The sequence below is a fragment of the Narcine bancroftii genome, chromosome 5 (genome assembly GCF_036971445.1).
Source record: "Narcine bancroftii isolate sNarBan1 chromosome 5, sNarBan1.hap1, whole genome shotgun sequence".
NCBI lineage: Eukaryota > Metazoa > Chordata > Chondrichthyes > Torpediniformes > Narcinidae > Narcine > Narcine bancroftii.
Window position 1 is genome coordinate 249,498,734 of NC_091473.1, and position 17,331 is coordinate 249,516,064.

General features: G+C 43.3%; 1 protein-coding gene across 9 annotated transcripts in view; it reads left to right on the forward strand.

Moving 5' to 3' along the window:
- The window catches only part of pik3c2b (phosphatidylinositol-4-phosphate 3-kinase, catalytic subunit type 2 beta), a 148,152-nt gene that overhangs the window by 101,464 nt on the left and 29,357 nt on the right, over positions 1-17,331 (forward strand). For all 9 annotated transcript variants that reach the window (XR_011358511.1, XR_011358510.1, XM_069942020.1 and 6 more), the window contains 6 exons: positions 3,196-3,384; positions 7,625-7,718; positions 10,831-10,925; positions 13,729-13,909; positions 14,620-14,727; positions 17,227-17,319. Coding sequence is in view for 7 of the 9 variants with exons in the window: in XM_069942020.1 (XP_069798121.1) it covers positions 3,196-3,384; positions 7,625-7,718; positions 10,831-10,925; positions 13,729-13,909; positions 14,620-14,727; positions 17,227-17,319 (760 nt within the window). In the remaining 2 variants the exon portion in view is untranslated. The remainder of the gene's footprint in view (positions 1-3,195; positions 3,385-7,624; positions 7,719-10,830; positions 10,926-13,728; positions 13,910-14,619; positions 14,728-17,226; positions 17,320-17,331) is intronic.

Consider the following 17,331-nt stretch of genomic DNA (forward strand, 5'->3'; position numbering starts at 1 on the left):
GACCAGACGTGAGCCTTTGAACTGCCTCGCTCACCGCTCACCAGCTGTGTTATTCTCCACCTATTCTTGCATAGATATGAAATGCCCTGGTCATAAAGGGGAATTGACTGAAGAGTAGATTCATCTTTCACTGCCTCGGGACATCTTGAAATGACAGGCAACCAATGAAGTGCTTTTGAAGTGTAGACTCAGTTGTAAGGCTGAAAAAATACATGGAATCAAGTGTTCGTACATTGGCAACTGATTGGATCCTCTGCAGTATTCTCTAGCTGGCTGGCATCATTTACCTTTAACATATGAAAAGTTAGAGCGCTTCATTAGTGCCTATTTGTGACAAGGAAACTGGCGGTGTTGAGCAGTGTTAAATGCACTCCAAAAAATAGAAGCATTCAAACTGTGGACACGGTTAGGGATTGAATTGCAAAGATTGAAGTGGCTGTAGCAGCAAGCAAAGCTGAAACCAGAACACTTTCACTAAAAATATTGGGATCCCAATGATTGGTACATCCGGCTGGGTGGGTGGGTAAAGAGTATCCTTTATCAGCCTTGATCCACCGAGTCCTGCCACCTCTACGCTCAAAATTCCAACATCTTCAGTCTTTTGTCTCCCCTTTGTCTATTTTTGCTCAACGTTGACATTTGTGGAAGAGACTGCCCTCTGGTGTCGAAGGTTACTTTAACTGAGCCTCTGCATTAAAGGAACCTGGCTTAAAAATTCATTCTGTCGCTGAGAGACTGGCTGCACAGAAGGGTCTCAGACCTGAAACATTAACTGTTTCTCTATCTGCTGAGGCTGACTGACCTGTTGAGCTTTTCTAATCTTTTCTGCTTTGATTCCTGTTCCTCATGTTCTGCTGCCTGCTCCTGTTGGTTTAGCTGACAGAAGGACTGTGAATGTTTGTTTCTAGTTGTTAAGGTCATATTCCTACAAGCTTAGTATTCATGATAGCTTTTGTGGAAAATGTTTTACAGTAAAGTCTGCTAATCCAGTGCACTTGGGATACACGTAGTGCTGGGCAGGTATATTTTCCAGACCACGAGATCTTACTTCAAAAATAGGCCAATACACTTTTAATTCACGTAATTTTAGATGTTACAGAGTATTATCAAAAATTTTTTTCCAATAAACCTTTTGAGTTTCAGGGAGTCAAATGAAACAGTACTCATTTGCCTGATGCCAAATCAGAGCAACTTCTGAATAGCCATATAATGGAACATTGGAGTTTCACTCTGTATGGTTTCCATCAAAGTACAATTTAATTTCTTAATCAACTCTGACCTCATGAGACAAGGACAAAAGACATCGTAGGTGTAGGCAATTCAGCTCATTGAGCCTGATTTTTTTATTTGACCTCTGCATATCCTCACTCCATTTATCCCATAAACTTTGATTCCCTTTAACGTTTAAAAATCTAGCAATCTCCATCTTGCTGGTATTCATTGACGGAGTTTCCACAGCCCTCAAGCCACTGAACTCCAAGTCTCAACACCTCTGGGTGATGACCTTTTGGTTAGCCCCTTATTTCCAGACTGTGACATCTAATTCTGGATACTCAAGGCATTGGCTCTCATGAACCAGTCCAGGTTAGTGGTGGAAAGGGTTTTGAAGTAAGATCACGTGGCCTGGAAAATATACGTGCCCAGCACTATGTGTATCCCAAGTGCGCTGGATTAGCAGACTTTTACAGTCCCCTTAAGGAGGCAACATTCTTGTGTCAAAGCTTTCGTACTATACTGATCTGATACTCTCTGCAGTTCTTGGTTTCCATTCCATTAATTTGGCAAGCAACAAATACTGTAAAACATTTTCCACAAAAGCTATTATGAGTACTATGCTTGTAGGAATATGACCTTAACAACTAGAAACATAAACTTTCACAGTCAACATCTCAGAGGATCTGACTTGGGGCCTCCAAGTTGATGCAATCATGAAGAAAGCTTGCCAGTGGCTATACTTTGTGAGGAGTTTGAGAAGATTTGGTTCTGTCACCAAAGACTCTTTCAAATTTCTACAGGTGTACCGTGGAGAGCATTCTGACTGGTTGCATCACTGTTTTGAATGGAGATGCCAAAGTTCAGGCCAAGAAAAACTGCAGTGTTGTGAACTCAGCCAGCGCCATCATGGGGATCAGACTTCATGTTATCGCAGACGTCCACAAGAGATGGTGTCTCCAGAAAGCAGCCTCTATCCTCAAGGACCTTTACCACCCAAGCCTTGCTTTCTTCATACTGCTACCATTGGGAAGGAAGTACAGGAGCCTGAGGACGAGCGCCCAGCGGCACAAGGACATCTTCTTCCCCTCTGCCTTCAGAATTCTGAATGGACAATGAACTGCAGACACTACCTCGCTTTCTCTTATTTTTGGACCAATTTGCTTATTTTTAAATATCATTTTATAGCAATGTTTGCACTGTCTCAAAATATCGAATTCTGTGACATGTTCATGACAATAAATTCCAATTCTGACTTGGCAAATCCTTTTAAGAATTTCGTCTGGATTATATTTCATTCTTCCAAGCTCCCAGGGTCTACAGGCCTCATCGACTTGATCTCTTCTCGTGTGATGAGCGTCCCATTCCAGAAATCAATCTGGTGAATTTGGCCGCCCTTCCAATATTGCTAGTCTGCTCTTCCTTGGGTAGTGACTGTTGCACGGTATTCCAGATCCAGTCTCACTTGGGCTGGGTGTGACTGGGCTATGATCCCTGCGTCTGGGCGCTGCATCTTCACTTGTCTGTAGCAGAAAGTCTACCACTCCTTTGACAAACAGGCATCGTTTTCTTGCAGTCTTCTGCCTCTTATCTCCTCCCTCTTCAACCGTGCATTCTATCTCTCCTGCCCTTCTACTTGCAGTCTCATCCACTCCATCATCTCATGTCAGATTTGGTAGAATGAGATTGGAATTCATTTGAGATCCATGCTTTGACTGGTGGCAGTAAACACCTTCAGCTCAAATTCAAGCTGGTGCCTCAGGGTGATCCGTGTTTAAGATTTCTAACAATAAGCCTGACCTTGACTGGCAAGATTCAGCAAATACGCCTCAGATGAATCTTCTGTTCTCTGGTTACTCTGAGGGTATTGACAGCAGGATGGCCGTCCGCAGTAAGATTGTTGTGTCTTTGATGTCTGCCACTGATAATTGGCCCATGCGTTTCTCTTCATCCTCCCTCCTCTCCCCTTTCCTCTCTTTGCAGGCTGACGGAAGCGGACAAGAAACTTTTGTGGGAGAAGCGACACTATTGTCACTCGGAATGCAGCTGCCTACCTATGGTGCTTGCCAGTGCCCCCAGCTGGGAATGGGCTTGCCTGCCTGATATTTATACCCTGCTCGAACAGTGGAACTGCCTCAGCCATCTGGATGCCTTAGGGTTGCTCCATGCTGCGTAAGTACTGGAAAAGTTTGTTAAGATTAAAGCTTACGACTTAAACTATCATAGGAGGACAATCACTTAAAAACAGAAGTATGGTGGTCAACATTCGATCTGTTGAACTTGTATCTGTCAGCCAGGATACCAGAGGGGGCTAAAACAAAACTTCTTCAGCATTGCTCCCCTTACAATATGGAATAAATTAAATATAAATTGGATAGATATGTGGATGGGAGAGGTCTGGGGGGGGGTTATGGAATGGGAGCAGGTCAGTGGAACCAGCAGAATAGTGGTTGATATAGACTAGAAGGGCCGAATGGCCTGTTTTCTGTGCGCCTTTGGAAGTCTGGAAAAACAACCAACTGAAAAACCTCACAAAGATTAGCGTATACAGAGCCGTTGTCATACCCACACTCCTGTTCGTCTCCGAATCATGGGTCCTCTACCGGCATCACCTACGGCTCCTAGAACACTTCCACCAGCGTTGTCTCCGCTCCATCCTCAACATTCATTGGAGCACTTTCATCCCTAACGTTGAAGTACTCGAGATGGCAGAGGCCGACAGCATCGAGTCCACGCTGCTGAAGATCCAGCTGCGCTGGGTGGGTCACGTCTCCAGAATGGAGGACCATCGCTTTCCCAAGATCATGTTATATGGCGAGCTCTCCACTGGCCACCGTGACAGAGGTGCACCAAAGAAGAGGTACAAGGACTGCCTAAAGAAATCTCTTGGTGCCTGCCACATTGACCACCGCCAGTGGGCTGATATCGCCTCAAACCGTGCATCTTGGCGCCTCACAGTTTGGCGGGCAGCAACCTCCTTTGAAGAAGACCGCAGAGCCCACCTCACTGACAAAAGGCAAAGGAGGAAAAACCCAACACCCAACCCCAACCAACCAATTTTCCCCTGCAACCTCTGCAACCGTGTCTGCCTGTCCCGCATCAGACTTGTCAGCCACAAACGAGCCTGCAGCTGACGTGGACATTTACCCCCTCCATAAATCTTCGTCCGCGAAGCCAAGCCAAAGAAAAAGAAGCATTCTGTGGTTCTAATCCTTTTAGTACAGGGTACCATTATAGACGTTTCAGTTGCTTACCATCTCTATGCTCCATAATGGTATCCTGTGGCTTCTAAAAGAAGTCTTTGTCCCATTCAGGAGAACAAGTTTTTTTTTATTGGTGTCCTGGTTAACAATTATCCTTACCCTTAGAAGTTAGTGTGGCAGTGATGTAGGCAGATTGTCATTGCATTCCTTCATTGCTGCATATCAAAATATAAATAATTGGGTTTTAAAGTGCTTTGGAACGTACTGAAGTGCACCTTTTGTGTGCAAAGTCACCCTTTTTCTTATTGCAAACGCGTGGACTAAGTCATCACTTTCTCTGATGCTATTGTAGCTTTTAATAATTTTTTTTGTTGATGCCGAAGCCATTCTGTAATCAATCCTAAACTTGCCTTCTCTGGATTTATGAGCATTTGTATTGTGTACCTGACTAAAAAAACACAGAAAGGCTGGGGAGGAACTCAGCAGGTCTTGCAGCGTCTATCGGAAACCAAGATGTGTAACTGATGTTTTGGGCCAGTGCCTTTCTTCAGGAAGGGCTTAGGCCTGAAACATCAGTAATATATCTTTACCTCTAATGGACGCTGCGAGGCCTGCTGTTCTCCTCCAGCACCTCTGTGTTTTTAACTACAATCACAGGGTCTGCAGACTTTCTTGTTTCTCTTTACCTTTCTAAAGACTAGATGACATGGTCTTGCTTGAGAAAGACCAGCAACAACAATCCATTTTCTCACTGCATGTGTACATTCTCAATTTCTTTTACACTAAAAATCTAACATTTATCATTAAGTAAATCATGAAAATCTGTAGACACTGTGGTTGAAGTAAAAACACAGAATGCAAGAGAAGCTCAGCTGGTCAAACAGGGTCCTTTATGTAGCAAAGATAAAGATACAGAACCGACAGGCGTCCAAACAAAAAGATAGGGGGCTAAAGGGGGATTGACAAAGGCAGGAGATGATAGGTGAAGAAGGGAGGGAGGGGACAGCAGCATTCAGGGGGAGGAGGGATGGCTGGATAGGTGGAGGGAGAAGGGAGGGAAAAGCTGGGAAGGGGGAGGGGAAAGATAAAGTGAGCAAGTTAGCAGAAAGGAGAGAAGTCAATGTAAATGCTATCTGGCTGGAGAGTGCCCAGATGGAAAATAAGATGCTGTTCCTCCAGTCTGCGGGTGGTCAGGGTGGGATAGTACACAAGGCCATGGACAAACGTGGAAGTGTGGGAGTATGACTCAGAATTAAAATGGTTGGCTACAGGGAGGTCTCTGTTGTGGTGGACAGAGTAGAGGTGCTGAGCGAAGTGATCTCCCAATCTGCAACCGATCTCTCCAATGTAGAGAAGACAACAAAGGGAGCACCAGATGCAGTAAATTAGTCCTGTGAAGTATTGCTTCACTCGAAAGACCTGCTTGAGGACTTGGACCTTGGTCAGGGAGGAGGTGTGGGTGCAATTGGTTCACCTCCTATGGCCTCAGCAGAAGGTGGCGGGGGAGTGATAGGTAGGGAGGGATGAATGCATTAGGGAGCGGTCTCTGCGGAAGGCTGAGAGGAGAGAAGAAACAATATCTGGTGGTAGAATCCTGTTGCAAGAGCCTGAAATTCCGGTGGATAATGTGTTGGATGCAGAGGCTGGTGGGTGGTAGGTAACGATGAGGGGGATTCTATGTTGGTCAACATTTGATTTGTTGAATTTATATATGTTAGCCAGGATACCAGTGGGGTCCAGGGCAGATGAGTGGGAAATGGAGGAGATATGGATGAGGGCTGAGTTGATAGTGGTGGAGGGGAAGCCACATTTGTGGAAGAAGGCAGACATTTCAGAAGATCTGGACTGGAAGACCTCCTCTTGGGAACAAAAGAGGCAGAGACGAAGAATTTGAGAGAAGGGGATGGAATCCTTGCAGGGGACAGGGTGTGAGGAAGAATAGTAAAGGTAAAGGTTCCATTATTGTCACGTACATTTAGAATGTAACATACTTCAAATTCTTTTTGTCTACTGTAAGGCCTACAGAGAGTCTTGGTAGTCTTCCTATTATATTATATATATATATATATATATATATATATATGACTTTGGCTTGGCTTCGCGGACGAAGGTTTATGGAAGGGGTAAATGTCCATGTCAGCTGCAGGCTCGTTTGTGGCTGACAAGTCCGATGCGGGACAGGCAGACACGGTTGCAGCGGTTGCAGGGGAAAATTGGTTGGTTGGGGTTGGGTGTTGGGTTTTTCCTCCTTTGCCTTTTGTCAGTGAGGTGTATATATATATATATATATATATAAATATGTGTGTGTGTATATGTATATATATATATATATATATATGTATGTATGTATATATATATATATATGTATGTATGTGTGTATATATATATATATATATATATATATATACATGCACACATACATATATACATACATACCGCTCTAACTCCCACAACTATCTTGACTACCCTTCCTCACACCCTTTCCCCTGCAAGGATTCCAACCCCTGTGCCTGCCTGTTTATGGGCTTTGTGGAAGAATCCATGCTGCAAGCCTATACAGGCAAGACCCCTCAACTCTTCCTCCGGTATATCGATGACTACTTCGGAGCTGCCTCGTGCACCCACAATGAGCTTGTCAATTTCATCCACTCTGCATGTACGTGAATAGAAAGAAAAGAAGGTTGAGATCCACTTAATTAGAGCATCATTTACTCTTAATTCCATTCTTCCTTCCATTTTCTTGCACACCCAAGCCTCTCAAAATTCTGTAAATCTGTTTTGAAATTTTATTTAATTTTGTAGAGGAGGTTGTTAAAATTCCTAACTTAACATAACCATGAGTGCTTTCTGATTCTGCCCTTAATTACTTTTTTTACAAATTCTAAATCTACGGCCTTGCTAATGTCTCACCACAGGAAACCACCTCTTTCCAGAAAATCAAATCTTATAATCAACCTTAACATCCAGTTGAATCATCCTAAAATTTTTATGCAAGGGAATAGGAGTCCAGTTCATGCCAGGTAAAGATTATGCGAAAGTGGACCACCGAAACCTCCAAATGCTGGAATCTTGAGCAAATAGTAAAATGCTGCTTGAACTCAGTGGCCCAGGCAGCACCCAAGAGTCGAAGTGGTCAGTCAACATTTCGGTCAGGACCATTTATTTGAGGCCGAGCCACAATGTTGATTTCTTGTCTGTGATTTATGTAGGTTCCCCGATCAAGAGCTTCGCCGCACTGCAGTGCAGTGGATGGAGACCATGTCCACATCCGAACTGGTGGATTTTCTACCTCAGTTAGTGCAAGTGAGTACCATACAACCTTCACTGTAAATCTGTGCAAGTGAAATATATTTTTAAATTATGTTTGCCTGTGACATTGCTGCTCCTATTCCTAAGTTGCATTTGGTGAATCAACAGCAGAAGTACATTTAGCGTAGCGGTTAGTGCAACGCGGTTACAGCACCAGAGATCAGGTCCAGGGTTTGACTCCCACTCTGCCTGTAAGGAGTTTTTAACATCCTCCGTGAGTCTGCATGGGTTTCCTCCAGGTGCTCTGGTTTCCTCCTATCGTTTTAAACATACCGGGAAGGGGGGGGGGGCGGTTGTAGGTTAATTGGGCGGCATGGACTCATGGGCTGAAATGGCCTGTAAGGGTTCTGTATGTAGGTCTAAATTTAAAAGATTTAAGAGCAAGAACATTGTTCAGGTGAAGCAGGTTTTGGTAACTGGCTGTTTGATACTTGGTTTACTTTTTAAATTCCATTGTACACATCTCAAAGTGGATGTTGCCATATAGATAACTCTTGTTGCAGTGATACCTTCTGACCAGATTGGGCCCTGCAGCACCACATAAGTCATGGGAGTACACAGAATCACAGCCTATCGTTTCCTTTTATTGTCATGTAATAATACACAAAATGTAATACATGATGTACTTCAACTTTTTTCTGCCATAAGGCAAAGAAAGATTTGACATGACATTGCCCAGAGCCCTTAACAATAAGAGAAAGAGAAGCAGAGGAGACTCCCTTCAGAGTCACTGAGTGTCCGTGGATTCACCTCCAGTGCTTCACGGTCTCTACAGCCCTGTTTGAATCACTGGCAACCTGAGCTCCAGATCCAAACCTCTGACGTGATCAGGGAGCCTTCAGCGCTGAGGTCCTTTGGGAGCCCTTTCTTGCTCTTCAGCAGCCTCTTGAATCCCAGTTCCAATAACCGGTTCCCGCGAGTCAGTCTCCAGCAGTCTGTGTGGGTACTTCAGTTGCAGGTCACCCGCAGCCTGGGTGGGTCTTTTGACTGCAAGTTGCCTGCAGCCCACAGCTATCTTGGTCTTTCAGCCGCCGAGTCCTTCATTGGTCGGCAGCTGTGGTCACCCACCTGTAGGGTCGTGTCCCATGCCTCTCCTTCTCAATGGGGGTTGTTCTCCCTGTTTCTGGTACCCTGCACCATAGTCTGTACCCCTTATGTTACACCGCCATCTTGGGCATAGACTTCTGTGGTTGTAGGATTTTAAAAGACCATTGGTCTCTTTAACAGACTGTTTGAGCCATTGGCAACACAACCGGAGAGAAGGAGCTGTGGTGGAGTGCCATGTCTCTGCTCCCGGTCTCCAACTGCGTTAATGCTGCTGTTACAGCAATTCCGGCAACACCACTATTTTATTTTGCTACATAGTCAGTTTGCTTCAAGAGTGTGGTCCTTGAAGTTTTTATGGGAAATTGTGTGCACTGTAAGGTATATATCTGCCACCAAGGGCAGGTGAGTGAAGCTGGCGGAAGAGAGGGAATGTTTATGTTGTGAAGGGTGCTCCTGTAGATACAGCAAAGTAGACAGAAAGGTAGTGTTTTCTTCAGTTTCTTCAGCAATACCAGCCAATGCCACTTTTGTTTGGGGGGGGTAGTATCATAACCTTCAAGTCCATTCAAGATGCATATTATTCCACCTTGGATGTCTCTCATCATTCCTTCATTGTTGCTGGGTTCTGGAACTCAACTTGGTAGTAACACCCTGCAGCAAGTGGCCTCCATTCACTATACTAACAATTTAAGGTGATGCATGAAAGCAACCAAGTATGAAAAACAAATGTGGCATTCCTCGATTTTTCTGTCTGGGCATTCTCCAACCAGATGGCTTTAACATCGACTTCTCCGGTTTCTGCTAGCCCACTCCCTGTTCTCCCCCATCCCTCTCTTCTTTCCTCCAGCTCTCCAGCCCCTTCCCTCTCCATTCACAGAGCCATCCCACCTTTCCCTTCTTGCTAGTTTGCTGTCCCACCCTTGAGACCATGTTCTTCCTCCTGCCCCTCCCTTCCCACCCACCATTTTGTTCGGGCAACTGCCCACATTTTTTCCATGCCTTGATGAAGGGATCAAGCCCAAAATATTGGTTATGTATCTTTATCTATACTAGATAAAGTACATTGTTTGACCTGCTGGGTTTCTCCAGCATTGTGTTTTTACTTAAATAAATGTGGCATCCTTATTCTGAGAATAAATAAAAGTTCAGGAAGTATGCATGTAAAGACAAGTAAACAGTCTTTTCCTAGCGTGGAAATGTCAAATACTAAAGGGAATAATAGCTTTAAGGAAAGAAGAAGAAAGGAGATTTACAAAGCAATTTTTTTTACACACTGAGTAGTCAGTGCCTAGACCGCACTGCCAGGGGAAGTGATGGAAACAAATACGAAAATATCGTTTAAGAGGCACTTGATCAGACAGGAGATACAGGAATATAGATTGCGCAGACTAGTGTGCAGATCCATTCGGCATTCTGGTCAGCACAGACATCAAGGGCTAAAGAACCTTCTGTTCTGCACTTTTCCGTGCTTTCTTTGTTCTTGACATTCTGCATTGATTTATATCAGATAGATGATCATTCCAGTTCAACCTTATTGTGGGGAAAAAAAAACAGATGGCTAAGTAGTTGCAATTCCAAAAAAAAATGCAGGTGTTGGAAATTTGACTTAAAAACGGAAAAAGCTGGAAACATTCAGTGGTGAAACTGCATCTATGGAAAGATAAATCAAATAACCTTCAAGTCAAAGACCCTTTGAATGTTTTTCATTTGCAAAGCAACATCAGAACATTTTCTTCAAGTAATATTTAGCATTTACTGGTAATTCTCTCGATTGTTGGCATCACAGCTTTCTAGCTCCCTTGAGCATGAGAATCGAGGACTAAATCAGGCTATATTACAAGAATTTCAGTGAAGTGTATAGGTAATTAGTTTTTCATTTTAAAAAATAATGAACAATGCACAAAACTTTGGACTGACTGCCCCATGACTGCTAGCCTCAAATGGATTAAACATTTGTCATCATTTGCTCACGTGAGTTTAAAAATGATCTAAAGTTTTATCTGAGTAAAGGTGGTCCTTCTGCAGTTTGTTCTGAGATTTGTACTTTTGCATCTTACAGGCCCTAAAGTTTGAATGTTACCTGGACAGTCCCTTGGTGAGGTTCCTGCTGCGGAGAGCCATCTATGATGTGAAAATTGCTCATTATCTCTACTGGTGCGCAAGTTTAATGTCTTTTGCAATCTATACTGTTGTGTTCAGAATTGAAATGAACACCAAGGTGTATATTGTTAGGTTGCCTCAGGGCTTTTAAAGAGGACTTCTGATGCTTTTCTGATCCATGTGATTTTTTTCTGATTTGGGGAAACTTACCATTCTTTTCATCCCACTGATACTGCTCAATCTTCAGAGTTCCTGAGCAGACTTTTTTTTTGCTCACTAAGGACAAAATGAATCCAATTCCTGTACAGGGTGAGAGGAAGGATTGTGAGAGCATGTGTATGGGAAATGAAATAAAAGGGAAAGCCACAATTACATAGAAAATAGAACATTACAACATAGGACAGGTGTTTCAGCCCTCAATGTGCCATATATTCCTACCCAAAAAAAACACTAAATCCTTCCTACCTCATAACCTATTTTTCTTTCATCCATGTACCTGTCTAAGAGTCTCTTAAATGCCCCTAATGTTTCAGTCTCTACCACTACCCCAGCAAGTCATATCTTTCCTCTGTCTCCCCTAAATTTTCCCCCTTCACTTTGTAGAGATGTTCCTTGGTGCTTGCTATTCCTGCCCTGGGAAAAATGGACTGGCTGTCCAACTTATCTATGCCTCTCCGAATACTGTAGACCTCTATTAAGTTTTCTCTCATCCTTCTGCTCAGCTAACCTTGCCTCATAAGACATTTTTCAATCCTGGTAAATCTCCTCTACACCCTCTCCATAGCTTTCACATCCTTCCTATAATGAGGTGACCAGAATTGAACACAATACTCTTAAGTGTGGTCTCACCAGAGATTTGTAGAGTTGCAACATGAGCTTTCGACTCTTGAACTCAGTCCCACTATTAATGAAGCCCATCAACCCATAGGCCTTTTTAACTATCCTATTAACCTGCATGGCAACCTAGAGAGATGCATGGATATCGACCCACTATTAAGTATCTGACCATTAACCCTATACTCAGCCTTCTGGTTTGACCTTCCAATTGAGGGGAAAGGAAAGGAAAGGAAAACATTCTGGAAAGACTGGTATGGAAGGTGACATTGTCCGAACAGATGCGATGAAGGCATTGAGGGGTGACTAAATGGACATGTATGAGATTATGAGAGGCATAGATAGGGTGGACAGACAGTATGGAGCAACAATGGCAAATACCAGAGGTCATCTGTTTAACATGAGCAGAGGAACGATTAGGAGAGATATCAGAGGAAAATCTTTTACTCCGAGAATGGTGGGTGGTAGTGCAGGCTGTGATTATAGGGACATTTAAAAGACTCTTAAATAAGCACATGATTGTAAGAAAAATCAGGCTTATTGGTGTGAGGTACAGAAGGATTAGATTATTATTAGAGTAGTCTGTATAGGTTGGCAGAGCATTGTGGACCGGACGGTCTGTATTGTGCTGTAATGTTCAATGTTCAATGAAAATGGGAGAACAGAATGGAGTCCTTGCAGGATTAAAAGAAGTGTGGTCAAGATGGCTGTGGACTTCCAATGAATATTAGTCACTGACCAAAGTAGAACTGAGGAAATTGGGAAGGAATGGGAATAACAACAATTTGTTTTTTAAATTCTGTATAAAAGCAGGAAACAGCACTGAAATGGTAATGGATGTCCTGTTTGTCTCCTCCAGAGAAAAGCTGCCTTTTGTTGAGATAAATATGCATTAAATGTACTGGCAGATGATTCCACCCTTCCCCTGATTGTCTCTGGTGATTTCATGGTGAATCCACCCATAAGAATAAACTAAGTCATTCTGGCAGAAAGTCACAGAGCAATAATTTCACACTGACTATTCGGGCAACACTGGGCTGGCAGTTATAGAATTGAACTAGAGGAAAGCTAGGTAATTCTCTTGACTGTGAACATGTGTTGCCTAACACAGGGAGTTAAAGATTTTTCATCCCTTTCTAAATGAGACATGTTCAAAGTGTTTCAGGCATAGTAATTACAACACGGATGCTAATGGTAAACATGCAATATGGCAGCAACTGTGCATTGTACTTCCTTGACTTCAGTGCAAGAGGAAGGAAGCGACACTGAATTTCTAACCATGCACCTTAGATCAGAATTTGTGGATATAAAAGTCAAGACAAGTAAATTGGGAGCAAATGGCTGCAAAAGATTCTTGTTGAAAAAATTTTGTGGAGATACAAATATTCAAAGTTAGGCCTCTGGCATTCCTCCTTGGTAGATCTCTGTTGGAATTTCCACGAGCAGGATACAAGTTGTCTCAAAATTTGTTTTGGTTAAGATAAAACAAATTGAAATTGTTATCCTACTGGTAAGGAATCTCCTTGATGAGGAGCTTCTGACAAATAGGAATAAATTCAACAATATTTCATTGTATTTACATTACAGTAATGCCAATTGGCTCACTGGCTTCAAGCATCTTTTATTGATGTTAGCTTCCAGACATGTTTCTTAAACTATTGGCTTTTCCCTTCCTTCTTTCTCCCTCATTTTGCTTATCTTTTCCTTTAATACCTTGTGCATCTTTGCTGGACTAATCTCCAATTGCAGCCTAATTTTCTCCTGAATTCTCCATCGGATCTATCAGTGGCTATCTTGTGCCTCTGGTCCCTCTCATTTCTGGTGTTGTCTTCAGATGGAACCTCTCCAATTCAACCTTATCAAACCTTTTGAGAATATTAAAAACAGGAAATGGAAAATCAAGCATCTAACCACTGGACATGAGGTTGCAATTAATAGAATAGCAATCAGTATTTTGGATAGGGAACCAGATTGATTTTTATAATATTGTTGACGCTTAACTTTTTGTTTTATTTCATGTCAGGTTACTGAAGAATGCATTAAATGACTCCCATTTCAGTGCCCGATACCAGCATCTTCTTGGGGCCTTGCTGTGCTGTGTGGGAAAGGGCATGAGGGAGGAGTTTGATAAGCAGACGAAATTGGTTCAAATTCTGGCCAAAATAGCACAGAAAGTCAAAGACGCCACTCTGTCCTCTCGCCAGGTCAGTACACAAAGGATTTGTGTATCTCTGCCACATTACAGCTCAGAGGAGTGAAACATGAAAAACTGCAGACGATGTGATTACACTCAAAGCACAAAAATGCTGGAGAAACTCGGCCAGTATCGCAACGTTCATAGGAGGTAAAGATATCTTTACCTGTACACTGCAAGACCGCCTGAGTTCTTCCAACATTTCTGTGTTTTGTCATTGCAGCTCAGAACATAGAAGGTTAAAACAGTATTTACATTACTGTGCTTGTACAGGAAGAGTTATTGAGTACTAACTTCATATCATATAATTACACCAAGGGTTAATAGATTTGTAGACTGAGTTGTACACCATCAGCAATGAGATTTCTGCATAGTCACAAAGTCATCTCTTTTTACTTTTTAAGATGTTATTGATTTGAACAATGTTTAAGTAAAATCGCCAAACTCCATTTAATGTTCTGATTTGTTCCAAATTTCAACATGTATGAGGGCAACCATGTTCCCTGATAAAACTGGGGTTATCCCTCTTGCTCCATGCACCATCCCCATCTCACAGAATACCATGAATGTGTCGACATTGGCACAGTGTCAGCAAGAGCCAGGGTGTGTTGGGTGATTATGAATGTTCTGCACTGTATCTAGTGTGAAGTGTATGCTGCCCGAGATTCAACAACCAGAAAATCTGAGTGCAATTCATTAATCGTTTTATGTTGGTTGCAGACTGTTCTACGGGAAAACATGGAGGTGGTGCAACAGTTCTTCAGCTTTCAGAATCATTGCCGTTTGCCTTTAAACCCCAGTCTTTTGGCCAAAGGTGTAAATCCAAGGGTATGTTCTTTTTTTCCCTGTAAACTTGTTCAAGAATCTATTTTCTATGTGATTATTTCATTTCTATTTTTGTTAGAACGGGTTCCTAAACTTTCAAGGATTTTTGTTTTGTTAACAGGGATCGTGTATCCAACGGGGAGGCCATGCCACCCAACATGCCTGGCTCCCCCACTTTTGTTCCCCATCGCATGATATCCTCATTGGTTCCAGAATCATACATTGTTTCAAGGGCTGATTTGTTTTGCCTGAACACAATGATCCATTAATGGGTCTTTGTGTCAGTGTTTTGCAGCATGTGGCCCTATTTTTCCATGCTGACTATGTTGTCTACTCAAACCAGTCCCATTTCTGCATTTAGCCCATATTTGTTCCTATCATGTACCTGTCAAGATGTCTTTCAAGTGTTACAATTGGGCCTTGGTTTGTTTGTATTGTTAGGTGAAGAGTGATTGCCCTCCCTTCCAAGTGAGGCACTTACATTGTTCTGTGTTATCACTGAAGGGGCTGTGTATGAAACTTTATTCACACTGTCCGTAGCAGTCATTCTGAATGCACTGCACAGAATTGATTATCATTTGCAGGATAGGGTGGAAGATGAATACAGCCACCACTCTTGTGTAGAAAAGGTAGGAGAGTTTATTCTGATGCATTTAAGTACAATGTACAGATCACTAACAAGTCCCTGATGACTATAACATGAAAATCTGTAGAAGTTCATCAAGTTAAACAGTGTCCTTTATCTTTTCTTTCTTCTTTTCTTCTCTTTGGCTTGGCTTCGCGAACGAAGATTTATGGACGGGGTAAAATGTCCACGTCAGCTGCAGGCTCGTTGGTGGCTGACAAGTCCGATGCGGGACAGGCAGGCACGGTTGCAGGGGAAAATTGGTGGGTTGGGGTTGGGTGTTGGGTTTTTCCTCCTTTGCCTTTTGTCAGTGAGGTGGGCTCTGCGGTCTTCTTCAAAGGAGGTTGCTGCCCGCCGAACTGTGAGGCGCCAAGATGCACGGTTTGAGGCGAGATCAGCCCACTGGCGGTGGTCAATGGGGCAGGCACTTAGAGATTTCTTTAGGCAGTCCTTGTACCTTTTCTTTGGTGCACCTCTGTCACGGTGGCCAGTGGAGAGCTCGCCAAAGGTAAAGATACATATTGACGTTTTGGGTTTAAGCCTTTCATCAAGGTATGGAAAAATGTTGGCAGGCGTTCAAGCAAAAGAGTAAGGGGAAGATGTGATCGCCAAGGTGGAGAAGGGAGGGCTCAGCAACGATCAAGGAGAAAAGTAATGGTTTGGTGAAAGAAGGGAGGAGAACTGGAAAGGGGAAGAGAAGTGGGGGGGGGGGGGGAAAGAGGAGAGCAGGTTAGCAGAAACTGGAAAAGTTGTTGTTAATGCCATTTGGATGGAGAGTGCCCAGACGGAGAATCAGGTGTTGTTCCTCCAATTTGCGTGTGTTCTTGGTGGGACAGTACATACGGCCATGAAGAGACGTGTGAGTATGGGAGTATGACACAGAACTGAAATGGTTGGCTACTGAGAGGTCTCTGTCATTGCAGTGAATGGAGCAAATTGCTCAGTGAAGTGACCTACCAATCTGTGGCCAGTCTCTTCGACACAGAGGCCACAAAGGGAGCACCAGATCCCATAAATCAGTCCTGCAGATACACAAGTGAAGTGTTGCTTCATTTGAAAGGCTTCTTTGGGGCCCCGGATCATGGTGGGGGGGGGGGAATGTGGATGTGTGGATGCAGGTGTTGCACCTCCTGTGGCCACAGGGAAAGGTGCTGTGGTGGGTGGGGGGGGGGGGGGGGAAGGCAAGATTGGTGGGGAGTGCACGAGGGAGTCACAGAGGGAGCGGTCCCTACAGAGGGGAGGAGAGGGGAAGATGTGTCTGGTGATGGAATCGTTGAAAGTGCTCCTCAGATGCCTTTTTTAAACCTTACCCCTCCCCCCCAATCTATCAGAGATCAGTAAAGTTTGCATGTACAATTGTTTATAATGTGTCAGTGCCTCCGACAGAGTCTTCAACATGAGTCAGCCTGTTACACATCATTACTGAGGATGCAAAGAGTTTAATTGAGGATGTCTTGGAAGACTATAGTAAACTGTTTAGGCCCTGAGGCATCTGTATTGAACTGACATTGGGTTACTACAGTTGTTGTGTATGTTAAATGTACATTTGTGACATTTGGACAGATTATTGGGTGCTTGTTTAGTGATTTCTGCCAGGAGGTTCACTTGCATGGATATTGGCAGTTTATAATCCTGACTTTTTTCCTCAGCCAAATAATCAGGCTGTTATTGTTAGGTGAAGAGTGATTGCCCACCCTTCCAAGTGAGGCACTTACATTGTTCTGTGTTATCACTGAAGGGGCTGTGTATGAAACTTTATTCACACTGTCCGTAGCAGTCATTCTGAATTCACTGCACAGAATTGATTATCATTTGCAGGATAGGGTGGAAGATGAATACAGCCACATGAAAAATGGTCATCTCTTTTGCATCTGCAGGCTTGCTCATTCTTCAACTCCAATGCTGTGCCTCTGAAGATTTCCTTCCTCAATGCAGACCCTTTGGGGGATAACATTGACATCATTGTTAAGGTAAGTTTATTT